The 23,771-nt window shown below is 40.3% G+C and overlaps 2 protein-coding genes and 1 long non-coding RNA gene across 4 annotated transcripts in view; 2 read left to right on the forward strand and 1 right to left on the reverse strand.

Annotated features, from left to right (window-relative positions):
- Positions 1 to 241: 241 nt before the first annotated feature.
- Positions 242 to 8,830, forward strand: dync2li1 (dynein, cytoplasmic 2, light intermediate chain 1). Of its 2 annotated transcripts, none has more exons than XM_037781665.1 (13): positions 242 to 399; positions 507 to 615; positions 729 to 763; positions 1,582 to 1,651; positions 2,047 to 2,135; positions 2,379 to 2,577; positions 3,453 to 3,521; positions 3,738 to 3,815; positions 4,695 to 4,774; positions 4,867 to 4,937; positions 5,118 to 5,215; positions 5,791 to 5,883; positions 8,589 to 8,830. In XM_037781665.1, the coding sequence occupies exons 1-13, from the start codon at positions 257 to 259 to the stop codon at positions 8,649 to 8,651; spliced, it is 1,197 nt and encodes a 398-aa protein (XP_037637593.1). In that variant the 5' UTR covers positions 242 to 256; the 3' UTR covers positions 8,652 to 8,830. The 2 variants fall into 2 exon arrangements, with proteins under 2 accessions (XP_037637593.1, XP_037637594.1); XM_037781666.1 differs by having other exon boundaries at positions 310 to 399; positions 512 to 615.
- A 750-nt stretch (positions 8,831 to 9,580) lies between these two features.
- abcg5 (ATP-binding cassette, sub-family G (WHITE), member 5) overlaps positions 9,581 to 23,771 on the reverse strand; it is a 20,510-nt gene continuing 6,319 nt past the window's right edge. The window contains exons 4-14 of the mRNA XM_037781662.1: positions 22,560 to 22,658; positions 21,036 to 21,168; positions 19,128 to 19,267; positions 17,810 to 17,939; positions 17,431 to 17,644; positions 16,406 to 16,611; positions 13,343 to 13,481; positions 13,095 to 13,168; positions 12,240 to 12,351; positions 11,964 to 12,076; positions 9,581 to 10,418 (exon numbers count right to left, since the gene is read on the reverse strand). Coding sequence (XP_037637590.1) covers positions 10,234 to 10,418; positions 11,964 to 12,076; positions 12,240 to 12,351; positions 13,095 to 13,168; positions 13,343 to 13,481; positions 16,406 to 16,611; positions 17,431 to 17,644; positions 17,810 to 17,939; positions 19,128 to 19,267; positions 21,036 to 21,168; positions 22,560 to 22,658 — 1,545 coding nt within the window. The 3' untranslated portion in view covers positions 9,581 to 10,233. The remainder of the gene's footprint in view (positions 10,419 to 11,963; positions 12,077 to 12,239; positions 12,352 to 13,094; positions 13,169 to 13,342; positions 13,482 to 16,405; positions 16,612 to 17,430; positions 17,645 to 17,809; positions 17,940 to 19,127; positions 19,268 to 21,035; positions 21,169 to 22,559; positions 22,659 to 23,771) is intronic.
- The window catches only part of LOC119495324, a 27,853-nt gene continuing 18,493 nt past the window's right edge, over positions 14,412 to 23,771 (forward strand). The window contains exon 1 of the long non-coding RNA XR_005208445.1: positions 14,412 to 14,520. This is a non-coding gene — a long non-coding RNA (uncharacterized LOC119495324). The remainder of the gene's footprint in view (positions 14,521 to 23,771) is intronic.

Consider the following 23,771-nt stretch of genomic DNA (forward strand, 5'->3'; position numbering starts at 1 on the left):
GAGCTGATATTCTATTGTAGACACCCAATTTACAGCATAAAATACACACATGACATGTTTACTTTTTTTTTTTACAATACAAATAAGATACAACAAAATGCAATATAATGTAATGACGCTTATAAAAGTGAACTATAACAGTTTAACTTCTGTAACTGGAGCTATAAAACTCTATGGAGCAAAAAAAAAAGTCTTTCTTTGTTCAGATGTAGTCAGTACAAAGCTGGATCTAAACGAAGGTACTACATTTCCCAAAATGCTCACTAAGAGTGACAATTATTACGTCATCAAAATGCGCCGTTACCCTGGCAACGCTTTTCACCCTTCGGTTATAGCCATTTTGCGAGCTTCTCAAGTCCTCAAAGCTCGCAAAATATCACATTTGATGCCAAAAATAAGGTGAGAATCAGTTTATGTGCCCATTCTCTTATGTGTAACACTGTCTCCGACATAATAGCATGCTTCTTTTTGAGAAAAACGTGTCGCTTTTGTGTTGTGTCTGTCAGCTCAGACACGCTGTGGGAGCAGGCTGCGGCGGAGGTCCACAGTCTGGAGGCTGCAGGTGAGGAGGAGGTCTGCGAGAGGACCGTGTTCCTGATGGGGAGCAAGGCGGGGGTATGTTCACCGTCGGGCCAACACTGCTGCTACATGCATTGCTTTCTAATGGAAACACTCTTCTCTTGATATTAACTAAGTTGTAGCTAATAAACTCACCTTTGCTTTTTCAGGGTAAAACGTCCATTCTGCTCAGATGCCTCGACAGGTGAGTCTGTGTGTGGGTGAAGTTAGGTGATCAACTCTCATCTTAACTCATGATAACCCTCTTTATATTCTGTATCTAAAGAAGAACCAAAACACATTTAAACATGTCTGTTATTAACAATAATGACATGAGCATGGATGTTCAGTCTTTACCTTCAGGAACAGGATGCATCATTTATAATCTGCATTTAATAGCTGTGGTGGCAGTTTCTGTTAAAACTAGACACAAGCCAAGGTCACAACTTGTCTTTCAAGTAAATTTAATAAAAAAGCATCTGCAGATGGACTCACGAGCACAGTCAACTGAGTGAACTGAAACAAGTGAGCCCTGAAACACAAGAATAGTCAGGCCTTTATACATACTAATACATAACACATAGATAAGTGCAGAGTCATGAAAAAATAGTAAAGTGAATCATTATCCTTAAGTCAGCACAGAACAGACAACAGAGCATCACAAGACATAACGAGTACTTCAGCCATCCTTTGTTTACAGAGGTTATCCGTCAGAAGACAAAACTGTTGGGTCACTGTTTTAAAGCTTATGGTGACAAGGTCTGCTAGGTCTCTAAAAGTACAGTGTTAACTTTGGCCTACTCCTCGGGAGTCTTGGGAGTGTCTATTGCAGATATGAAAATTTCCATTACATAGCTCTCAAAGCTTTCAGCTGCATCTCACACCTGACACCTGAGCCAGCTCCATTTGATAGAAATTAAAAACACAGCAAGTTTAGGTGGCAAGCACTGGAAGTTCTTACATTGATCCTTTTACTTTTGTTTTGTTGTTAAACAACAATAATACTGTGTTTTTATCCACCAGGGATGAAACATCCAAGCCAACTCTGGCGCTGGAGTACACTTTTGGCAGACGGGCCCGGGGACACAACACAGTAAGGAAGCCCTGTTAGACTTGGACACTTTGGAAAAAGACACACACACAACTGATAATCCTGATAAGTTGTGACCTCTTCAGACCAACAATTTTTTTTTATTTCTAAGAAAGAGTTGTGTGAAAAGTTAACTCTTGTAAAGAGCTACAAAAGATTAAATTCATTCACCACAACTTCCAGTACTCCAGCACATTGAGCACAATGCACCAGGCTCACTGTGAGAGTTGGTGTGTTTATGTGACATGATATGCTATTCACGTAAACCCACTGGTGTTCTATTACTCCAGTAAATACCTTACTTTGTTTGTACTAAATGCTGCAGAAGTGTAAAATGGGTGTACGATTGCACATAACTTGTAATGAGATGGTGTGATAAAACTGATTTCCTCTTTCAGCCCAAAGACATAGCACACCTCTGGGAGCTGGGAGGGGGGATCTCTTTGTCAGACCTGGTCCAGATCCCCATCACTCCTGTCAGCATCAGGTAGGTTACATCCACACATTTCACAGTTCACTGTTTTAGAGTAAGGGGCCGGGTTTGACATGTTCTGAATGTGAGTATTGTTTATGTTTCTATTCAGATTATTGTATGTGAATGTTTTACGTCAGTATGGTAAGAACAGCAATGCCATGCCAGTAAAGAAATGGGGTTTTCTTGGTGCTGTAGCAACACCTTCTTTTATGTATCCTCCCGCCATAGCACAAAGTCCTTCCTGTCTTTTCCCAGGTCTCTCTCTGTCATCCTCATTCTGGACCTGTCTAAACCCAACGCCCTGTGGGGAACCATGGAAAAGCTGCTGCAGGCAGCACAAGCTCAGTTGGAGAAAGTCTCCTCCCAGGCACAACAAGCACAGAAAGCCAAACCTGGAGCCAAACACCAGACCCCTGTCCACTCAGCAGCACGCGTCTTACCTAAAGACTATCCTGTAAGACCTCAGCTCATTATATCAGCATAGTCTTTTTTTTCAGTGCAGGGCAACACGTAGCATATTTCAAGAAGTTTTGAAATGCATGAACTACCTGAGGAATGCTCATCCTTCATTACAGGCTCATAGAAAATGTCACAAATTAAAATGTGAAAAGACTAATGTTAAAGAGGACCCATTATGTTTATTTTCAGGCTCATACTTGTATTTTGGGTTTCTACTAGAACATGTTTACATGCTTTAATGTTAAAAAAAATGCTTTACTTTTCTCATAACAGCTGTGCTGCGGCATCTCTCGTCACCCTCTGTCTCTCTTCACCCCCCAACCCTCCCACGCAAAGCCCAGTCTGCTATGATTGGTCAACCGAACCACTCTTTGGACTCCGCTCCAGCTCCGCTCAAACTAGCTTTGTTTGAATGCGTGCCAAACTAGCCGCTAGGCAGATATGATACAAATGTGTTACTTGGTGACATCACCATGTTACGGAAGAAAAGGTGGGACTTCAATCAAGGTGTTTCAGGCAGTTCAGGAGCAGTGTTTCTGTGGGGGAGAGTCACTCCCTTTGACGTTGACTTTGGGCTTTGTAACTTTGCAGACCTTTTACATGCACAAAAAAACTATACAACATACTAAAGGAAAGGGAAAAAGCACAAAAGCATAATATGTCCTCTTTAACAAACTAAACCAACATGGTGAAATCCAGCTATTTTGATATCAAAATGAAAGTTTATCAAGTCTCACCTCACAGTGCACACAAAGTTGAAATAAGATGTGTAAGGCTTTTTTTGTAGATGAAATGGGAATAATTTTTTTTAGTCCAGTGCAGATGTAAGATGGTATATGTATCCTGAATTAACTCTGACTTTGTCAACAGGACAGAGAGCTGATCAGTCCCTTTCCTGTTCCTCTGCTGATCATTGGCAGCAAATATGACATCTTCCAGGTAAAACTCATGCGTCAACCTAAATGTTACCTATTGAGGTGGTCTCATTGTGGCTAAATTACATACATTTTATGATATAAGTCTTTTAGGCAGAGAATTTGTTAAAAGATTTGGTGCGTTATAGTCACAGTTACATTGGTGTAACAGCTTGGATCCTGGTATGATTTGTGTAACACTTTATTGAGGGAGAGTTTTTTTGTTCCATATGTGTTGCAGGAATTTGACTCTGACAAGAAGAAAGTGGTTAGTAAAACACTGCGTTTCGTTGCCCACTACTACGCAGCCTCTCTTATTGTAAGTGTGCTTTTACTATACATGAAATACTTACATTTAACATAACTTTTGATTAAAACATACTTCAATTTGCACTTTTTAATCTTTTTTTATTTGTCTTACTATTAGGGCTGTCAATCAATTCAAATATTTAATCACAACTTAATCGCACATTTTTTATCTGTTCTAAATGTACCTTAAAGGGAGATTTGTCAAGTATTTAATACTCTTATCAACATAGTAATGGACAAATATGCTGCTTTATGCAAATGTATGTATATATTTATTATTGGACATTAATTAACAACACAAAACAATGACAGATATTGTCCAGAAACCCTCACAGGTACTGCATTTAGCATAAAACAATATGCTGAAATCATAACATAGCGAACTGCAGCCCAACAGGCAACAACAGCTGTCAGTGTGTCAGTGTGCTGACTTGACTATGACTTGCCCCAAACTGCATGTGATTATCATAAAGTGGGCATGTCTGTAAAGGGGAGACTCGTGGGTACCCATAGAACCCATTTACATTCACATATCTTGAGGTCAGAGGTCAAGGGACCCCTTTGAAAATGGCCATGCCAGTTTTTCCTTGCCTAAATTTAGCGTAAGTTTGAAGCGTTAATTAACCTCCTACATGACAAGCTAGTATGACATGGTTGGTACCAATGAATTCCTTAGGTTTTCTAGCTTCAAAAACTGAGCGCGCTACAACCTAAAAATCACAAGTTGCATTAATGCGTTAAAGAAATTAGTGGAGTTAAAACTAATTTGCGCGCATTAACTTTGACAGGCCTACTTACTATTGAATCCATCCATTCTATCAACTGGTGCTGATCCACTTGTCTTTTATTCCATTTTTCTTTCTGTTTCTGTGTCTAATCTTTTCACCAGTTCACGAGCATCAAGTCGGAGAGCCTAATGTCAAAAACCAAGAGCTTCTTCTCCCACCTGGCTTTTGGTCTGGACAGAGGGTGAGGAGGATAACACAGCATTGTACACCAACTAGCAGTGGAATGTAATGCATTGGTTGTATTTTTTATTCTCTTTGTAATGTTGTGATCAGGAAGAATGTGTCCTGTGACTCCACCAAGCCTCTCATCATTCCAGCTGGCTCTGACTCCTTCAGTCAAATAGGTGAGCACAGCACCACCCGGTGGCCAAAAGCAGTAATGCCTTTAAATGGAATTAAAATGCTATTGCTGTGCTGTGTTGTAATAAATACACATGATTTAGAGCCACCTTCTTCCTTGACATTTGTTAATGTGAACAAAATTGTGTGATATCGTGTTTGAAATAATGTTCCTATTACTTTAGGTTCCCCTCCTGCCAGTGATGTAGACATTTCTTCTCTGCATGCCAAAAACCCAAAAGACCTCTGGAGGAAAGTCTACGAGCGTGTCTTCCCCCAAGAGGTAGTTCAAACACAGGCGGCACCTTTGTCTTTATCCTAATTGCAAAGTGCAACTGATTTGGCCTCTGATATTTAAAGGTCTTATTGATAACATTTTTATGTAGACATCCACAGAGCCTTTAGAAAAGTGCCAAATAAATGTGTGGCTTTTCCTGAAAAAAATTATTATGACTGTGAATTAATAATTAAAAAAATTTTGGAGGGTCCAAAATGAATGTTTTGTTTGTCTCTCTGGAAGATATCTGACGTTCGGTTCCCACTTCTAACAAGGCTTGTGAGCCAATAGTATAACGGCGTTGGTATCTTAGAGTATCTCTGGGTCGTCAGTTAGTGTTTAAAAAACGGATAAATGACTGAGATTGACGCTAAGACTTGTTGTGAAGTGAATGCAATTGAACGGGGGAGGGAGAATGCAAAATCTAGTGGCTGACTGTTATCAATGTTATCAATAGCACCTTTAGGAAAATGAACACCTTCACACTGGACAATCATATCCACAGCATTCCTTCTTATAAATATGCATGTTTACATGAACAAGGAGCTGTGTAAACAGTCCATTTGACTTTGTCTTTACAGAATACCAGTGAGCAGAGGGAACTAAAGGATCCAGCCAAAGACCAACAGTACAGTGAGCCTCAGATTGATGCCATGAGAGCCCAGAAAGACCAGGTAACACATCTTGACCAATCACACGCTTGTTTTATTACGTTATAGCCGCACAGTTGTGAAAACTATGGCAATACTCATCATTCACCTATGATTCTGGACAGACTATGCTATCAGTGTTATGACTCATGAGTTGGCAGTACGGCGATCAATCAGTGTTCACCAGAAATTCCTGTTCACTTATCTGTGCTTTGTGGCTCTTACTTTAACCTCCCTGTGAAGAGGAGCAAGTATTGAGGAAGATTACAGATTTTAGGAAACATTAAAGGGGAAATGAAGAAGATTAGTATCAACGATACAGCGCTACATTTTCTAGTTGATTAAGAGGTCAGATTTAATAGCCTGGGCAGGGTGACATTTCAGAGTGCTCAAAATTCGTAATGATAATTATTTATAACATTTTATTTGATATATAATGTGAGTAATGTAGTTACTTTGGTTTATTGAGGTCACATAAAAAACATCGGTTGTTACCCTTCTACTGCCCAATCTAAGCTGAATTAAATATGAATTCAGACTTTATCAGAGAGACAAATAGATTGAACACTTTCTTGTGCACTTTGGTCCACACCTGTCTTAAACCAGGATAATGATCCAGAGTAACCTTCTGTCCTACAGCAGCCTGTATGCAGCAGTGTTTCTGTCATGCTCTCATTAACAGGCTGTAATAAATTCTGTGGTTCTAACCTCAGAGATCAGTAGTGTTCCTGTTGGCCTGTCCTGTTGAACGACAGTAACCTCACAATGCTGCTATCGCTGTCTGAATCACCTGATATTGCTCATCTGGTTCTGCTATTGGACGGCACATAGTGTAATTAGTCTGGGTAACCAATAAGAGATAAAGGGTAAAGGTTTAGTCCAACAGACTACATGTATAGAGGAAATGGAAATGTGTAATACACTTAACATATTAAAAGTTATATTTAAAAATAAAATGAATAACAAAAACAAAACTGAGATGAACACTAGTGTGCATATTAATTTTTGTTTGGGATTTTTGGGTATATAAAAAGAACATTTTATTTTGTTTCTTTCATTTTCACTGAATACATTTAAAGTGAATTTTTCAAAATAATGAATGTTAAAAGGGTAGGTGTAATAAGCTAAGGCTCCAGCTTACACCTTTTTTCAGTTAGTATACACTTTCTTTGGTTTGTCAATACTTTCAAAAGCAATGATTTATTGCTGTTTTTATTATTTATTATATGTGCATTTGAGATGAATAAGATAAAAAGATCAAAATAAACTAAACTAAATATTAAAGAGGAAAAGTGTGTGAAGGCCTATTTGCATATCAGGGCACTCATCTGTCTGAGTTTGTGTTCCCTTATTAGACCCAGTTTGTGCCTCTTATGTGTTATTATTTCATTTGTGTCACAAAGCTAAACATCTTTTTTTTCTGGAAGATAAATCCCTGCCATCTTTCAAACATCCAGAACATAATTTAACAACAAGTAACGCAGTGTTGAAGGCATTTCTAGAATCCTCAAAGACTCTTCTGCCCATCTGGATCACGAAAAATTTCCCAACAAGAACAAGGTCAAACAAATGAAAGCATTTCCTTCCTCCGTAAAACAGTTGCAAAGCTGTTTTTTCTTAAAAGTTTGAATCCTGCATTGTTAACTTGCATAATTACTAGCAAAGAGCCTTTTTCTTCCCTGCATTTGCTGGCATATTGTTTCATATCTTGGCCCATTACCACGTTGACATTACCATTGGCAGGAATTTATCGACCATACTATATTACACAAGTATGGCTATATCAAAAAATAACTCAGAAGAGCCGAGAAAACTGCATATTCCTGTGCAACCTTTTCAAAGTAAGAACATATGACTGAATCATTCCTACATTTTAACATTTTTATGTAGACAAATATATATATATATATTAAAAAAATAAAAAAAATACATCCACAGAGCCTTTAGAAAGGTGCCAAATAAAAGTGGCTTTTCCTGAAAAAAAAAATTTTGACTGTGAATTAATCATTTTAAAGATTTTGGCGGGTCCAAAATGAATGTTTTGTTTATCTCTGTGGAAGATATCTGCCGTCTGGTTCCCACTTCTAACAAGGCTTGTGAGCCTGTAGTAAAACAACGTTGGTATCTCAGGGTCATCAGTTAGTGTTGATTGTTAACTAGCTGAGATTGACGATAAGTGCCTGGCAACGACTTGTTGAGAAGTGAATGCAATGGAACGCGGGAGGGGTAATGCAACATCTTAGTGGCTGAATGTTATCAATAGCACATTAAATGCAAAATCTTATTAAAATGGCAAAATCTGAAAGAGGTTTTTAACACTTCTGTCGAGTTCTCCTTTACATGGCGCTAGCCTGCAGACCTACTTTTCCAAAGTATAGACCAACTGGAGGAAATACCAAAATAGCCCAGTTGACTGGCTCATGACAAAGCCTGAATTCATGTTTGATGTTTGGAGTCCATGAACTGTTAAGACATAATTCAGTGTTCATCTAAATGCATCACATGTTGCTGGTGTTGTAAACATCATGTTATCTGTACTCTATATACTGTATCTACATTTACATGTCTGTGCAGGAGAACAAAACCTTCTTTACTTTTATGAGTTTGCAGGCATTTCTGCATTATAGTGTATGTCCGTGCAACCGCCTGCACTTTTTCATAGTACTTCATTGATGTAGAAAAAGTGTCATGTTTTTCCTTCTCTCTTTCTCTCTGCATCTGTTCTTCAGGAGTTGGAGCAGTATAAGAGGAACGCAGCTAAGTCGTGGAAAGGACTGGAGCTGGAGACATGAAAGATAATCGGCTTCATGGTCACACACACATAACACCACATATCATATTAATGTAAATACATTATACACTTTGCTTTATTTATTTCATTTTGTGTCTATTTTAAACATAACAAAACTACTTGTATACTTATGATACAAATGTGTTTTAAAAAATAAACAATTTTACATTATTAGAATAATACAATACACTTCCTATTCTTGAAACATTATAATCACAATATTTAAACAAAACAATAATGTATGCAATACATATGTGACATTTTAGTGCTTAGAACGTGGATATTCTTCTGGTACTTGATGACACACAGCAGTCCATCATTACATTTTTAATCAAACGTGTGATTTATAATTTAAGACTGTACTTTACATGTTCCACTTTGTATATACTTTTATATAAAAACTAGGGCTGTCAATCGATTAAAATATTGAATCGCAATTAATCACATGATTGACCATAGTTAATCACAATTAATTGCAAATTGATTGCACATTTTTAATATGTTCAAAATGTACCTTAAAGGGAGATTTGTCAAGTATTTAATACTCCTATCAACATGGGAGTGGGCAAATATGCTGCTTTATGCAAATGTATGTATATATTTATTATTGGACATAACAACAGCTGTCAGTGTGTCAGTGTGCTGACTTGACTATGACTTGCCCCAAACTGCATGTGATTATCATAAAGTGGGCATGTCTGTAAAGGGGAGACTCGTGGGTACCCACAGAACCCATTTTCATTCACATATCTGAAGGTCAGAGGTCAAGGGACCCCTTTGAAAATGGCCATGCCAGTTTTTCCTCACCAAAATTTAGTGTAAGTTTGCAGCATTATTTAACCTTCTTTGCGACAAGCTAGTATAACATGGTCAGTACCGATGGATTCCTTATGTTTTCTAGTTTCATATGATGCCAGTATCTTCAGCTTTAAAAGCCCGCTACAACCTCCGAAAGATCGATAGAAATTAGTGGCGTTAAAATTATTTGGTGTTAACGCATTATTATCGCATTAACTTTGACAGCCCTAGTACTTTTATATAAATACAATTAATTTCACATCAGTGCAGATACTTGTTCCGATAGTGCCTACGTAAATTATACAGGACCTTATGTTGAATCTATGTGGTCCGTTTCAGTCGTTGTTTGAGCCCAATCAGTGTTAAAGCAGCAGGTTGATGTACGGTGCTTTTTAGTACTAGGACTACTATTTAGCTGTCATACCAGGTGGTTTATTGTCAATGGCTGCTTCCCAGTTAACACAGATTAACTCTGCTGTACTGTACACTTTGCACTCTGCACTGGGTCTTCTTTTTTTTTAGAGAAAATGTCTAACAGAAGCTCTTTGCACTTGCATCATTGCTCTGAATTATATAATACTTTATTCTGTAAAAGTGCTTACACAGAAATATTCCTAGAATGTTGGTGGAACGGGTGCAAACACATGATATGTGTTAACAGGAGCCACCTCATCGTCTCTGAATAACATCATACTGTAAAGCTGTTCCCTAAATCATCTTTACAACCAAACTCAGTTTATCATCCTTGTTTTAAACACAAGATTCTCCCATGTGTGTCTGTGGCTTTAGTGACGTACAAGCCTGTCTCTGATCTTGAAGCTGATCATGCCCAGCAGCAGGAGAGCAGGGAGGAAGGAGTAGAGGAGAACAAAGTCTAGTGTGTATCGAGACAGAGCGCCAGGATAGCCTTCATCAATGATCTGACTGCCTTGAGTGATCATACAGGCTCCCGGCAAAGGTTTGGAAGTATCTGCAACAGCACACCAGAGAGAAAGAAAGTTTGTCTGGTTTTAAAGAGTCCTTCAGTTCCCAAAACAGCCAATGAGTGTCCTTCAATCAGGGTCGGCTCTAGCCCTTTTGGTGCCCTACTGTAGGTGAAAGTCGGATTGGGAGCCTCCCCCCTAGAGCGGCCGCTCTAGGGTTAGGGTTTGGGTTCAACCCCCCAGAACCCTAACCCTAGCCCCGTAAACGGCAACACACTTCCGACATCACAATGGTTTTAAGACAAAAATTAAGATTTTAATTTTCATAAATAACTGTATTTATTACGTATTTAATTTTATTAACAAATACGTTTGGCCGGGCAGATGAAAAAGTGTAAAAAAAAGTGTTACAGGGGAGAAAAGTATTTCTTTCTTTCTGTCTTCATTTGTTACCTCAATGTAGAAAATGAGGAAAGGTGCCAACCGACATTTTTTTTTTTTTAGAGCACGACCAGCAGAAGGTGGCGTCCTAGGCAACCGCCTGTACAGTATGTCTTGTGCCTTAAACCGGTCCTGCCTTCAATCTGTCCTGCCATGTGTCCTTAAACACTGAACATAAAGTACTCGTTAAGGCATTGATAGAAGAAACGCTAACTTTGAATTAACATTTCCTTATTACCTCCGCCAAGGCCGAAGGCCTAGGAAGGAGGTTATGTTTTCACCGGCGTTGGTTCGTTGGTTTGTTTGTCTGTCTGTTAGCAGGATTACTCCAAAAGTCCGCAATGGATTTAAATGCATCTTATTGGAGGGTGTGGAGTGGCACAATGAACAATCCATAAGATTTTGGTGGTGATCCGGATCATGAATCCGGATCATGATCCGGATTCATGAATTTTTTTAAGGATTCCGATCAGCCAGAACATTAAGACCTCTGGGTCGAACACATACGCAGTGTAACTTATGATGCGTTGATGACGCATGACCCCGCCTCTTTCCTTCAGAGAGAGACACAAAGAGAGAGCGGGGGGTGGGGAGGGGACAACTGTAGATTCTGCTTTTTTTCACATTAAACTCGGTGAAATTACAGTTGAGTCCGACCAAAGCACACTTGGTGATTGCTGGAAAGAGTAACGACGACGGTTTAGGTGAGTTTTATTTTGTTTCTGTCCAGTTTGAATGAAGTGTTTTACGATGCTCCGCTATGGTCAGCTGATCTCAACATAAACAGAAATACACGTGAATGATGGCACAAGCTGAACGGAGAGGGGGCGGGGGGGGCAATTGTACTCGGGCAGCTTGGCGGAGGTCTGCGCTCTCCGAGTGCTATTCTAGTTGTAAATGTAATCCAGGACTAGATTTTCCTACAGGGGCAAAACCTATTCCCAGTATCCTCTTCAGTTAGTGATGTCAAGGCAAAGTACTTTAACTTTTTACAACATCAAACACTGTCAAAAACAGTGTTTACTCATGCACATTGTTTGTGAGCTGTAAATACAATTTGTAAAGAGTTAAATGATTGTATCTATGGTTGCCTTTTCATTCTCAGGGTAGATGGACACAGAAGATGGTTCCATGGTAAAAAAACAACTTACTGCATGTGAAGTTGAGTCCGTGGAACTCAGTGACTATGAGCAGCTCACAGCTGTATTTCTGGAAGGTCAGGTAGCTGAGCCACTGGAATACCTTCGGCATCTTCTGGGTGCTCCTGTTGAGAGGAAGAGGAAGGTGTGTTACCGGTAGCATATGTCTAATATCTTCAGACCTGAAAAAGTTGCCTTATTAAAGGTCCAAATCACAAAGGGCTTGGCATAAAGTTACTTAAACTTGCTAATTGCTTGCTACATTAAAATAGATATTTGGTGGCTCACCTTAGGAAGCCGGATCCCACCAAGATCCCTGCAATATTGAGCAGAGCCACTCCAGTGTTGACCATGTTAGGGTTTTGGACAATTCCTAATAGCACTACAGTCAGCAATTCACCTGAGGAAAAGAAATAATACATACTAACATACAACTAAAAACCATAACCAGTGGAAACATAGGGCTATCAATCTATTAAAATCGTACCTTAAAAATGTACCTTAAAGCTGCAGTGGGTAGAAATGGAGCAAATATGATTAAAAATACTGTATGTGATTATCATATAGTGGGCATGTCTGAGGGGAGACTCGTGGGTACCCATAGAACCCATTTTCATCTTGAGGTCAGAGGTCAAAGGACCCCTTTGAAAAGGGTCATGCCAGTTTTTTTCCTCGCCAAAATTTAGCGTTTGTTTGTAGCGTTATTTAGCCTCCTTCGCGAAAAGCTAGTATGGCATGGTTGGTGCCAATGAATTCCTTTGGTTTTGTAGTTTCATATGATCTTCACTCTAGTTCTAAAACTGAGCCCACTACAACCTAAAATTCGCAAGTTGCACAAGAAATTAGTGACGTTAAAACAAATTTAGCTTTAAGCTTTAAGCTTTAACACGTTATTATTGCGTTAACTTTGACAGCACTAATTAAAAGGGATCTTCACAACACTGGTGTTTCTAAAATGCTGAATATTTAGAGCCTATCCCTGTCAAAGTGTTGGCAGCAAACTGGTAATTAAGACAGAAGTTACAAGACACGAATCATGGAGATAAGCAGACAAGCACGTCCCTATAATCATTTGCTTTGAAGCAAAAGAAGATGATTGTAAATATGTGCTTGGGATCTTCTCCATGTGTGTAATCAGCTTACCTATAATGTGTGGCACCAGGACTACAGCAGAATAACACAGGAAGCGCAAGCTGTCAGGGTGCATCCCCACCGTCCTGAGAGGAACCGGGGCAAAAAATAGAAGAGATAAAAAGAAGCGTTAGTGCTGAGAGAGGTTGAGTTTTAAGTTGATGACGCGCATATAGAATATGGGATCCATTAAATCCTTTAGGGAGGTTCAGTGTGCAGCTTGATGCCACATGGCAAACACATACACACTTACTACTCACCAGTAGAGGAAGGAGGTGAAGATGAAAACACTCAGGATGCTCAAGGGCAGGATGTGGAAGATGTAGGCCAAGAACATTTGCCATTTACTGTACAGACCATCCTGACTCTCCTGATCACTGATGGCTCGCAGTGCTGGGACTGTTGAGAACAGCAGAGAGAGAGAGAGAGCAGATAATATGAGTGAAAAAGAGGAGAAACATTTAAAGCTGTAGTAGGCGAGATTGGAGCAAATATGATTAAAAAAAGTTATTTTTATAAAACGCTCGCTATATCCTGACAGTATTACATGAAACAGGTAACCTGAAAAAAATCATGTGCCTCTGTGTCCTCTGTGTCCTCTGTGTCCTCCGGTGTCCTCTGGTGCTCCTAACGGCATCTGCAAGATTTCACAGACTGGAGGAAAACAAGCAGTAAGAGCTGATCTGAGGTCTGCTGTCCATCTGCCGTCTATGAGAGCCAGCTGTCAATCACTCGCGAACTCCGACCAAACGGTCAAACTAGGCAGCGCTGATCAAATATGAATCAATATTATGTTACGTTAATGCCTATTTCTCTCCTCAAATGTGTTCAGAATCATCTTGTAGTGTACAGTTTAGCTGTAAAATGAGAAAGTTTGTGATGCCGCCATTGTGAAATTTGGTGAAGGATCGCCAAGTTCCGGTCACATGACCGGAGCACAGCCAATAGGAACACTCTCTCAATGAAATGACCTGTGATTGGTCAAAGTCTCCCGTCACGGGCTAGATTTTCTAAAGCCTGAAAACAGAGCCATGAGGAGGAGCAGAAGTCTAGTTATCTCTCAGAACGTTTGAATTACAATATGCTGAAAGGTTATTATGGAATTTTTGCCCAATGATGCCAAAAATATACTGCCTACTGCCACTTTAACACTGAAAGTCCTTGGAGGCGAGTCAAAAAAAGAGAAAAAAATTCTGGTGATCTATTTTCTAAGTCAGATCTAAATTGTTTTCTCTCATTTGTTTATGACAGAAGAACAGAAAAAAATAAGATTTTACCAGGATAATCTTTATAAGTTCCTTAAATTATTTTTGCAATCTGTGAAAGCAGGTTCGCAGGTTCAAATGCAGCTTGGGGCCCTTCTGTGTGGAGTTTACATGTTCTCCCTGTGTTAGAGTGGGTTTTCTCCGGGTTCTCCGGTTTCCTCTCACAGTCCAAAGTTATAGTTAGGTGTTGACTCTAAATGGCCCGTAGGTGTGAATGTGAGCGTGAATGGTTGTCTGTCTCTATGTATCAGCCCTGTAATAGTCTTGCGATCTGTCCAGGGACCCTGAATGGAATAAGCGGTTACATATAATGGATGGATGGATGAATATGTCTAAATGCATTCATGTTTTCTTCCAGGTAAGTTACAAGCATACAGGTTACTGATTTTTCCTGATATCTTGGCTGAGTAAAAATCAAAGCTAGTCGTTTGCCATCAGTCCATGTTCCAGATTCGCAGGTGTTCTTGGTTTCATTGAGACAGCTCATTCAACCTGTTTCTATCAGTCTTTATCTATGAGATTCAGTATGACATCCCTAATCACTACCTCTGGCTGTTTGGGCGCTCGTGGAGTGCTTTTAATCACCTTTTAACTCTAGTATGACTTCTGCTCAGCACAGTGTTTTATCACATCTCTTATCCTCAGTATCTGTGACAGCCAGAGCCCTAAAGCTAAGATTTCAGATTCAGCTGATAACTGAAGAAGACAGTGAAGGGATAATCATCCCATATAGCCAATATCCTTCACAAGTTATTGTCTGTATCATCTTTTAACATACACCTTATGTATGAAATTTTACTAAAGCCTAATAACCCATTGGCTAAACCTCTCCAGATTTATTTAACCACCGTTAACCTTAATTTAACTAAGAAACAACAACATTTTTACAGTGTGTCTTAGCTGCAAAAATACATTACAATAAGTTAAAAACGACACAAAATACATATAACACGATCAGAAGGTTCACAAAACTATCATCATACAGGTCCTAACATAGGACCTGTAGTTGCTGTTTCTGTCTGTGTCTATACATGAAATCTGTTAAGGTTTATCTGTATTTGAGGTTACCTTAAGTCACAGCAGCTGCTATAAAAACTAACCATGAACGTGCTTAACACAGAGAGACATAAATACATGTAGAGACAGACGATTTAGATAGTAAAGGTACTGTAGGTAAAAAGGCACTTGGGTTCATTGAGCTCTAAATAGACTAAAGGTCATTCTCCCCCTGTAGATAAACTGCAAATGCAAACTACAGTACCTCTCTAACAACTATGTAAAACCACAGTCAGTAACAGCAAATAAAAAAAAGGTTAATATGAAGGTTAATATTTATGCAAATACTCCTGAAATAAAGCTATTCATTCACATTTGTGATGATGATCAACTACAGTTCTAACCCATAATGCTTGTACTATGGCATATAACTTACAACTCATCTTTTACTCTGACCTACGAGACACACTGAAAGTACATGAAGGGCACTTTCACCGAGCAAAATCCAAGATATACATAACACGTTTCTGCTGAAGGGAACAAAAGTACTGCAGACAGCAGAGACCCCTTTCACCTACTGAACAAGAGATAAACGAGCTTACACGGCTGAGATGAAGACGTTTCAACCACGCTGTTTAACTTTTACTCAGGTGATAGACCACACACATCGTATCCTCATGTAGATAATTATTGGGTGATGTTATCAGACACTTGCAGTTAGATGGAATATAATGTCACCCAGACATTATGTAACTGCTGAAACACAGTAACACAATATCTGGGTGACATTAGATGGAATGTCACCCATGTTTTTTGCCCAAAACTGCATGTGATTATCATAAAGTGGGCATGTCTGCAAAGGGGAGACTTGTGGGTACCCATAGAACCCATTTTCATTCACATATCTTGAGGTCAGAGATGAAGAGACCCCTTTGAATATGGCTATGCTAGTTTTTCCTGTTATAAATAACTGGCCTTTGCCAGTTATCTAGCGTCCTTTTTGACAAGCTAACATGTATTTTCCCCCTCTTTGTGCAGATGTATGGTGTTGGTGGAACTCACAGAGAGCTACAGCATTCAGCATGCCAGTGTAGGGCGAAGCACCGATGCTCTGATAGATGATGCCAATGCGGTCCTGCACGGCACCCTTGTTGACGTCGTTGTCTAAATGCATCACGAAGAAGGCCACAAAGAGACCGTAGATCAGGTTCTGCGACAAACGCATCAGAACACCCATCCTGTCCCTGGACAGGTTCCTTGTTGTCCGCCTGCACACAGAACACACATGGAAATACATGTGAACATACACAAAGGCATACAAGTGCTCAGGTGCGTATTCAAACAGCAACACACAAAGGGCGGGAGGGAGAATTGTACAGATGAGAGAGACGGAAAAGAACCAATAAGAGATAAGGCCATCAGACAAAGAGAGCAAACATGAATGCTTATGAGGATGATGACAGGAAGATATATGCAAGCAAAGCTTTTTGGCTGCAACAAGATACAGAAACATTTAACAGAAATGCTGTTCTATGCAGATGATGTGGTTCTGTTGGCTTCATCAGACCGTGACCTTCAGCACGCACTGGGGCGGTTTGCAGCCGAGTGTGAAGCGGTCGGGATGCGAGTCAGTACCTCGAAGACTGAGGCCATGGTTCTCTGCCGTAAAATGGTGGATTGATCCCTCCAGGTTGGGAGTGAGTCACTGCCCCAAGCGAAGAAGTTAAAGTATCTCGGGGTCTTGTTCACGAGTGAGGATAAAATGGAGCAGGAGATGGACAGGCGGTTCAGTGCAGCGTCTGCAGTTATGCGGGTGCTGTACCGGACCGTCGTGTTGAAAAGGGAGTTTAGCTGGAAGGCAAAAAGCTCTCGATTTACCAGTCCATCTACGTTCTAACCCTCACCTATGGTCATGAGCTTTGGGTAGTGACCGAAAGAATGAGATCGCGAATACAAGCGGCCGAAATGAGCTTCCTTTGTAGGGTGGCTGGGCTCAGCCTTAGAGATAGTGTGAGGAGCTCAGACATTCGGAGGGAGCTTGGAGAAGGGAATAAGATAGATGAATCTACATAATATTCTGCACTGACCTGAGCAGAACTTCCAGTTTGGCTGCACCGCTGGGTGACTCTTTGCTCTTAAAGGGGATGGCTGGCTTGTCGGCCCGCTGCAGGCTCTGCTCCACTTTTCCCAGCATGCTCTGGTAGATGGCAGACCTCTGATAGGATGAAGTGATCTCATGCATGCGACTGAAGGTGGCTGCCTCCCTGTCACTGCTGCGCGTGTCCACTGAGGTGAAGTCAACTGTTTGACGTCACAGCAATTATTAAAATGAATATTTTAATGTCCATGCTACACACACTTTATTCTTTTAGATACTGTATTTTCTCAAGATGTACATATTCTTTATTTGTTATAGCTGTGTGGCTATAATGTAAATATATGGTGCATTATCATAGCATGTAGTACCATAGATGTCAAAGGGGTTGCAGTACTCTGGACACTCATATCCACATTGGCTGAAGAAGTCCACCATCTCCTCTGGCTGCCCACAGAACACCAGCTCCCCTCGACTCATTATAGCTATCCTGCTGAACACCTGGGGGACAGACATACACACACAGACACACACACACACACACACGCACACACATGCACACAATCAATTTTTAAATAAAGTTTTTAATATCATCAGAAAATACCCATCAACTGATCTACAAAACAGGATCTTCTGTCTTGATAGAAAATCTGTTTAAAGGGTAGATTCATATTTTTTCCCTTCTGAAAACAACACTCACACGACTACATGTTCGTTGAAATAGTTTTTGATTGCTGTAATTGTTTCTCCTGTCCATAATGACAGAGAAGATATGTCAATGGAAGAAATCCACAAACTTCCTCCTGAGTAAAAAGGACTTCTAAAGTTAATATGAGGCTTCAGCCAACACTGTCTCACGGCAGTTTGTGAAATAGTCATGAAATTTGATCTATTTGATTTGTGTACATAGACACGAATTTCCCTTTTTTTTCGTGACGCTCAGCACGACTTTCAACAACGTATTTTGTATCAATTTCCACTCAAGTATTTTCAAAATAAAACTACTTAGTTAGGTTTAGGAAAAGATTGTGGTTTGCGTTAAAATAACTCTGAAAGTGCCGTTACTCAAGTAGGGAAGTTACGTGACAAATAAATTAACTTTGACTTGTGGTTTTACACGGGACACGTGTCCTGTGTTTTTTGACCCACCCATCCACCATGACCTCCTTCCTACGGACGCTCTATATACTTTCCGGTTCACATTACGTGGATTTAGATATAAATTGATTTCGTGCTGACCATCACAAAAACATTATTGAAATTCGTGCCTATGTACATGAATCAATACATTAAATTTCATGACTATTTCACAAACTGCTGTGTGACTGGGCTGCTTCAGCTGACTGAGTTAGACAAAGTGCTTCTATCCCTCCACTACAGCTCAGCAAGGATACATTCGTAGAAAGAGAGGAAATTACATACTTACATAAGATAACCTCTTGATTTGACTAACAGAAGGAGGACTGTGGATTGTGTCCCCCACCACTTCCATTAAAATCACATTATAAAGGGATGTCTTCATGTCCAGTACGGACAGGAGGAACAATTAAAGCAACCGAAAACACTTTCAATGTACGTATGGATATGTGGGTATTGTTTTAAAACAGTCTTGAAAAAAAAGTGAATCTATCCTTTAAAGGAAGTTTTAGTCACTCATTCTCATTTTCTTCGGTTTATCTCGAAACCCACCCTGAAGAGCTCCGAGCGCGGTTGGTGGATGGTTACTATGACGATACGGTTCCTCCTGGCCAGCTCTGCCAGCAGCACCACGATCTGATTGGCCGTCATGCTGTCCAGGCCAGTGGTCGGCTCGTCCAACAGGATCACCCCTGCAATGACATCATCCCAATGACGACATCGTCACCCTCCTGAAGGTGTGTCACACATTGAAACCTCAAGAACAAGGGAAAGGCAGGACAATAACTTTTTTCTTGTTTTAAGTTGGAAACTTTTAAATGTACTTTTTATTAAGTGGCACATGAAGGACTCTCAGCGGGGCCAACTTCACTTGTGAAGATAAGTGAGTCCTTTTTTTTTTGTTAATTACTCTAATTAGGACAATTAAAAGATTGCCTCTTTGCATTATGAAAGCAGAGTGGAATTAGCAGATGCTTTAATTGTGAGATTAATTCATTTCCTGGTTGATTGGAGAGGCAGCGAATGGGAACTCCTCATTACTCTGTGTGTGACTGTGTATGTGTGAGTCCATGGCCAGTCTAATCCTGAATGAGGACTGAGACCCTTCATCCTCCCTGGAGGACTGTAGACCTGATAAACTACACCTGGGATGAGCACACACACACTCACACAGAGGTGGGTCTCTGCTCATTCCCTCCGTGGTGTGATAACCCAGCCTTTCATTACTCTTCTCCATCATCTCTCCCTCTGTCCCTTTCTCTGTCCTTTCCTTAGTCCTCTCTTACTTAGATCCCTTTGTTTTTCAGCGTGGACTTCTAAAACTCTTTGGGGAGAGACAGGTCTTGTAGTGAACTTTCTTCTGTTCTCAGGATAGCACAGTCCTGCCTCCAGTCCTGTTGCTTCCAACAGTATATGCATGAAATATCATGTGTTATATATATAGGGCTGTCAAAGTTAACGCGATGACACGTTAACACAAATTTGTTTTAACGCCACTAATGTCTTTAACGCATTACTCAATTATGATTCAGCCCGGCTGCTATTCGATCTTTCAGATTTTTTTTAAGATAAAGTGAAGATACCGGTATCATATGAAACTAGAAAACCTAAGGAATTCATCGGTACCAACCATGTCATACTGGCTTGTCGTGAAGGAGGCTAACTAACGCTTCAAACTTTAAATTTTGACGAGGAAAAACTGTAATGGCAAATTTCAAAGGGGTCCCTTGACCTCTGACCTCCAGATATGTGAATGTAAATGGGTTCTATGGGTACCCACGAGTCTCCCCTTTACAGACATGCCCACTTTATGATAATCACATGCAGTTTGGGTCAAGTCATAGCCAAGTCAGCACACTGACACACTGACAGCTGTTGTTGCCTGTTGGGCTGCAGTTTGCCATGTTATGATTTGAGCATATTTTGTATGCTAAATGCAGTACCTGTGAGGGTTTCTGGACAATATCTGTCATTGTTTTGTGTTGTTAATTGATTTCCAATAATAAATATATACATACATTTGCATTAAGCAGCATATTTGCCCACTCCCGTGTTGATAAATCTCCCTTTAAGGTACATTTAGAACAGATAAAAAAATGTGTGATTAATTTGTGATTAATCTTGATTAACTATGGACAATCATGCAATCAATCGTGATTAAATGCTTTAATCGATTGACCGCCATAGTTATATGCAATAATTTTTACTAAGCAGAGTGTGCTGAACATAAGGGACATCTTTCTGATATCGTGTCTGAGCCTCTTTTGTATAATCCTCGTCCCATGTGTCTCAAAGCCTCACCTCTAATGCTTCAGTTTATCTACTCCACATCTCCTCATCTTCTGTAAAGCTTTAAGAATTTAAGGGATAATGACGTTTAACTCGATTCACCTTAAATTTGCAGCAATAGCACCCTTTTTGTGATACACAGATAAAACTCATATTTTCTGAGCTACTCACTTGGGTCCTGAAGTAGCTGGCTGGCGATGGAGACCCTCCTCCTCTCGCCGCCGGAGATCCCTGGGAAAACACGACCTCCAATAACACTTTTGGCCACATGACTCAGACTCAGCTCAGCCATCACTGCCGACACCTGCACAGGAGCCAGAGGTCAAGGGACAGGTGACAAGAGAGTAACTACTTTTAACAAATCAGCTGACAATGGCCGACTGTAGACAATGTACCTGCTAGTTCTAATATTTTCTGCTTATTACTGCTCTCTGGAATATATCAGAGTGAAGGACAGGGCCAGGAGATTTACTTTTGTTTCCGATCAAAATAAGGAAATATTGAAATAAAGGGAATAGGAGGATGTTGTAGGTTTTAATTTTTAAGTCTAAAAATCATGAACCTAGGCAAAAAGTGTCTGTTGACTTTCTTGAAAGCTGCCTTGACAGTTGCACACTTTTGACCCTTTTTGACAAACATGCTAGCTATGTTTGTAAGAGGGGACATTCTAATTTTTTTTTTTGTATTGGACCAATATGGTAAACATACCACATTGATACAGTACAGATACTAGTATACATATACTGTATGTGTGCATTAAACGCAGGGGTTACAAGGAATACCAAACACATCTGACCTTTTGATGCCGTGCTTAAATCTATTTTTTCCTATTCCCAGTTACTCTGACATTGTACATACTGTACCTGTCTTTGAACTAACTGTGACTCAACCATATTTGGCTTAGATAGCCAAATATGCATCAGAATATCACAATGTTCTTGAGAAAGTGTCTTAAAGGACCAGTGTGTTGCATTTAATTATGCTTATAATATTCATAACTATGTTTTATTGGTGTATAATCACCTGAAACTAAGAATCATTGTGTTTTTGTTAGCTTAGAATGAGCCCTTCATATCTACATAGGGAGCGGGCCCTCTTCACGGAGTCCACCATGTTGCTCCTCCATGTTTCTACAGTAGCCCAGAATGGACAAACCAAACACTGGCTCTAGAGAGCCTTTAACGTTTTTACGTTACCCGAAGACCACCGTAGTTCTTCTACTCGCTTGTGAAACTGCGGTTACAAGAGCCGCAGAGTGCAAAACGGCGGTACCGCCAGCTACTGTCTGACTTCCATTTTGTTAAGGATGGCCTGGCCATGGCCTCTGAGCGAGGCGAACAGCGTTACCACAGTTTTGCACTCGGCAGCTTACGTTACCACAGTCTTGGAAAGGGCGCAGTGAGTGGAAGGGTACTCAGTTGGTTGCAATCTGCAACCACACCATGAGATGTCGCCAAATCATACACACTGTATAATAATGAATTGAAAAAAAATTAACAACTTCTAAATTTAGCTTACATGCTGTTATGCTGCTGAAAACCTTGTAATATGCTGACATCCTAAATAGAAATTCTGTTTCAAGCATCATCCCCCGTTTGTCTCCTTTTTGTATTCTCTCTAGCCGGGTGAAATGCCAGGTCTCAGCTATAGAAAACTGATAGAGTGGACGAAGCAAAAGAGGCTCTCAAAAGTCACCTTCTTCTTGATGGCTTTGGCCGAGTGCTTCCGCAGGGCAAGCTGAGCTGTGTAGGTCAGAGTCTCCTGCACTGTCAGATAACTCAACAAGTTATCACTCTGGAAAAGAAAGAGACAAAGAGAGAGTAAAAAAAGAGACAGGAAATAGAAATAGATAAGGAAGAAATGCATTGAGACAAATATCTCCTGGATCTTTCATATTTATCAAGGATATATTGTAAAATTGCTTCCTAATTTTTTACTTACAAGAGAGATGAATAGCAAGATGATGGATTTATACTGAGGAAAGGTTAACACAATGCAATATACACTGCTGCTAGTAATTATCTCCACCAAGAAGCATATGTTGGTATGATCACCTCCGTCTTCTTCTTGTGTGTTCGTCAGTATTCAAACTACAATATGTCTTGAAACTAGAGCTGTCAATCCATTAAAATATTTAATCGCAATTAATCACGACTGTCCATAGTTTTAACGCAAATTAATTTAAAGGCAGGGTTGACGATGTTCTCCAGTATACACTATTTGTTATATTGGTTGAAATGGTCTTTACACCCCGACAGCGATCCATTACTGATGAGCTCTGAAAAAGGAGCGGAAAAGAGCCGTCATCTGTAGCTGCTGTAATCCAGGAAAAACGTCTACCAATCACTGCCTCGAGGTCTGCTTGGAAAGAACCAATCAGATGCCTCTCTGCCTCCCTGCTCGTACTCTACCCTTGGCGTGCACCAGCCTAAACTCAACGCGCGTCGCCGCCACACGTTTCCTGAAGAATGGAAGAGAAAACTCAGCCCTGCAGTAGCACTGCCGCCGTTACTTGTCATGAGGTAGCGTTGTTGAGGTCCTCTCTCCGCTCTGTGTCTGTGAAGTAGTTACGATGCGGCGGTGCTCGTACATGTTTGTGTGTGTGTGTGTGTGTGTGGGGGGGGGGGGGGTGTTGCCTCGGAAGGAGCCCCGAGTGGGGGGGGGGGGGGTGGGGGGGGGTTAGACGGAGCTCCTGAGGCGATGCTACTTTCAAATTATGCTAGCTTTCCAACATCGTCGACCCTACCTTTAAGGTAGATTTGCCAAGTATTTAATACTCTTGTCAACATGGGAGTGGGAAAATAATGCTGCTTTATGTAAATGTATGTATATATTTATTATTGGAAATCAATTAACAACACAAAACAATGACAGATATTGTCCAGAAACCCTCACAGGTACTGCATT

Source organism: Sebastes umbrosus, chromosome 10, assembly GCF_015220745.1.
Source record: "Sebastes umbrosus isolate fSebUmb1 chromosome 10, fSebUmb1.pri, whole genome shotgun sequence".
Taxonomy (NCBI): domain Eukaryota; kingdom Metazoa; phylum Chordata; class Actinopteri; order Perciformes; family Sebastidae; genus Sebastes; species Sebastes umbrosus.

Bases quoted from the DNA above. Each gene is read 5' to 3' on its own strand.
- dync2li1 (XM_037781665.1), top strand. From the start codon at position 257: ATGCTCACTAAGAGTGACAATTATTACGTCATCAAAATGCGCCGTTAC. The intron at 764-1,581 runs GTGAGTCTGTGT...TTTATCCACCAG, and splicing joins CTGCTCAGATGCCTCGACAG to GGATGAAACATCCAAGCCAA. The intron at 4,775-4,866 runs GTGAGGAGGATA...TGTTGTGATCAG, and splicing joins GCTTTTGGTCTGGACAGAGG to GAAGAATGTGTCCTGTGACT.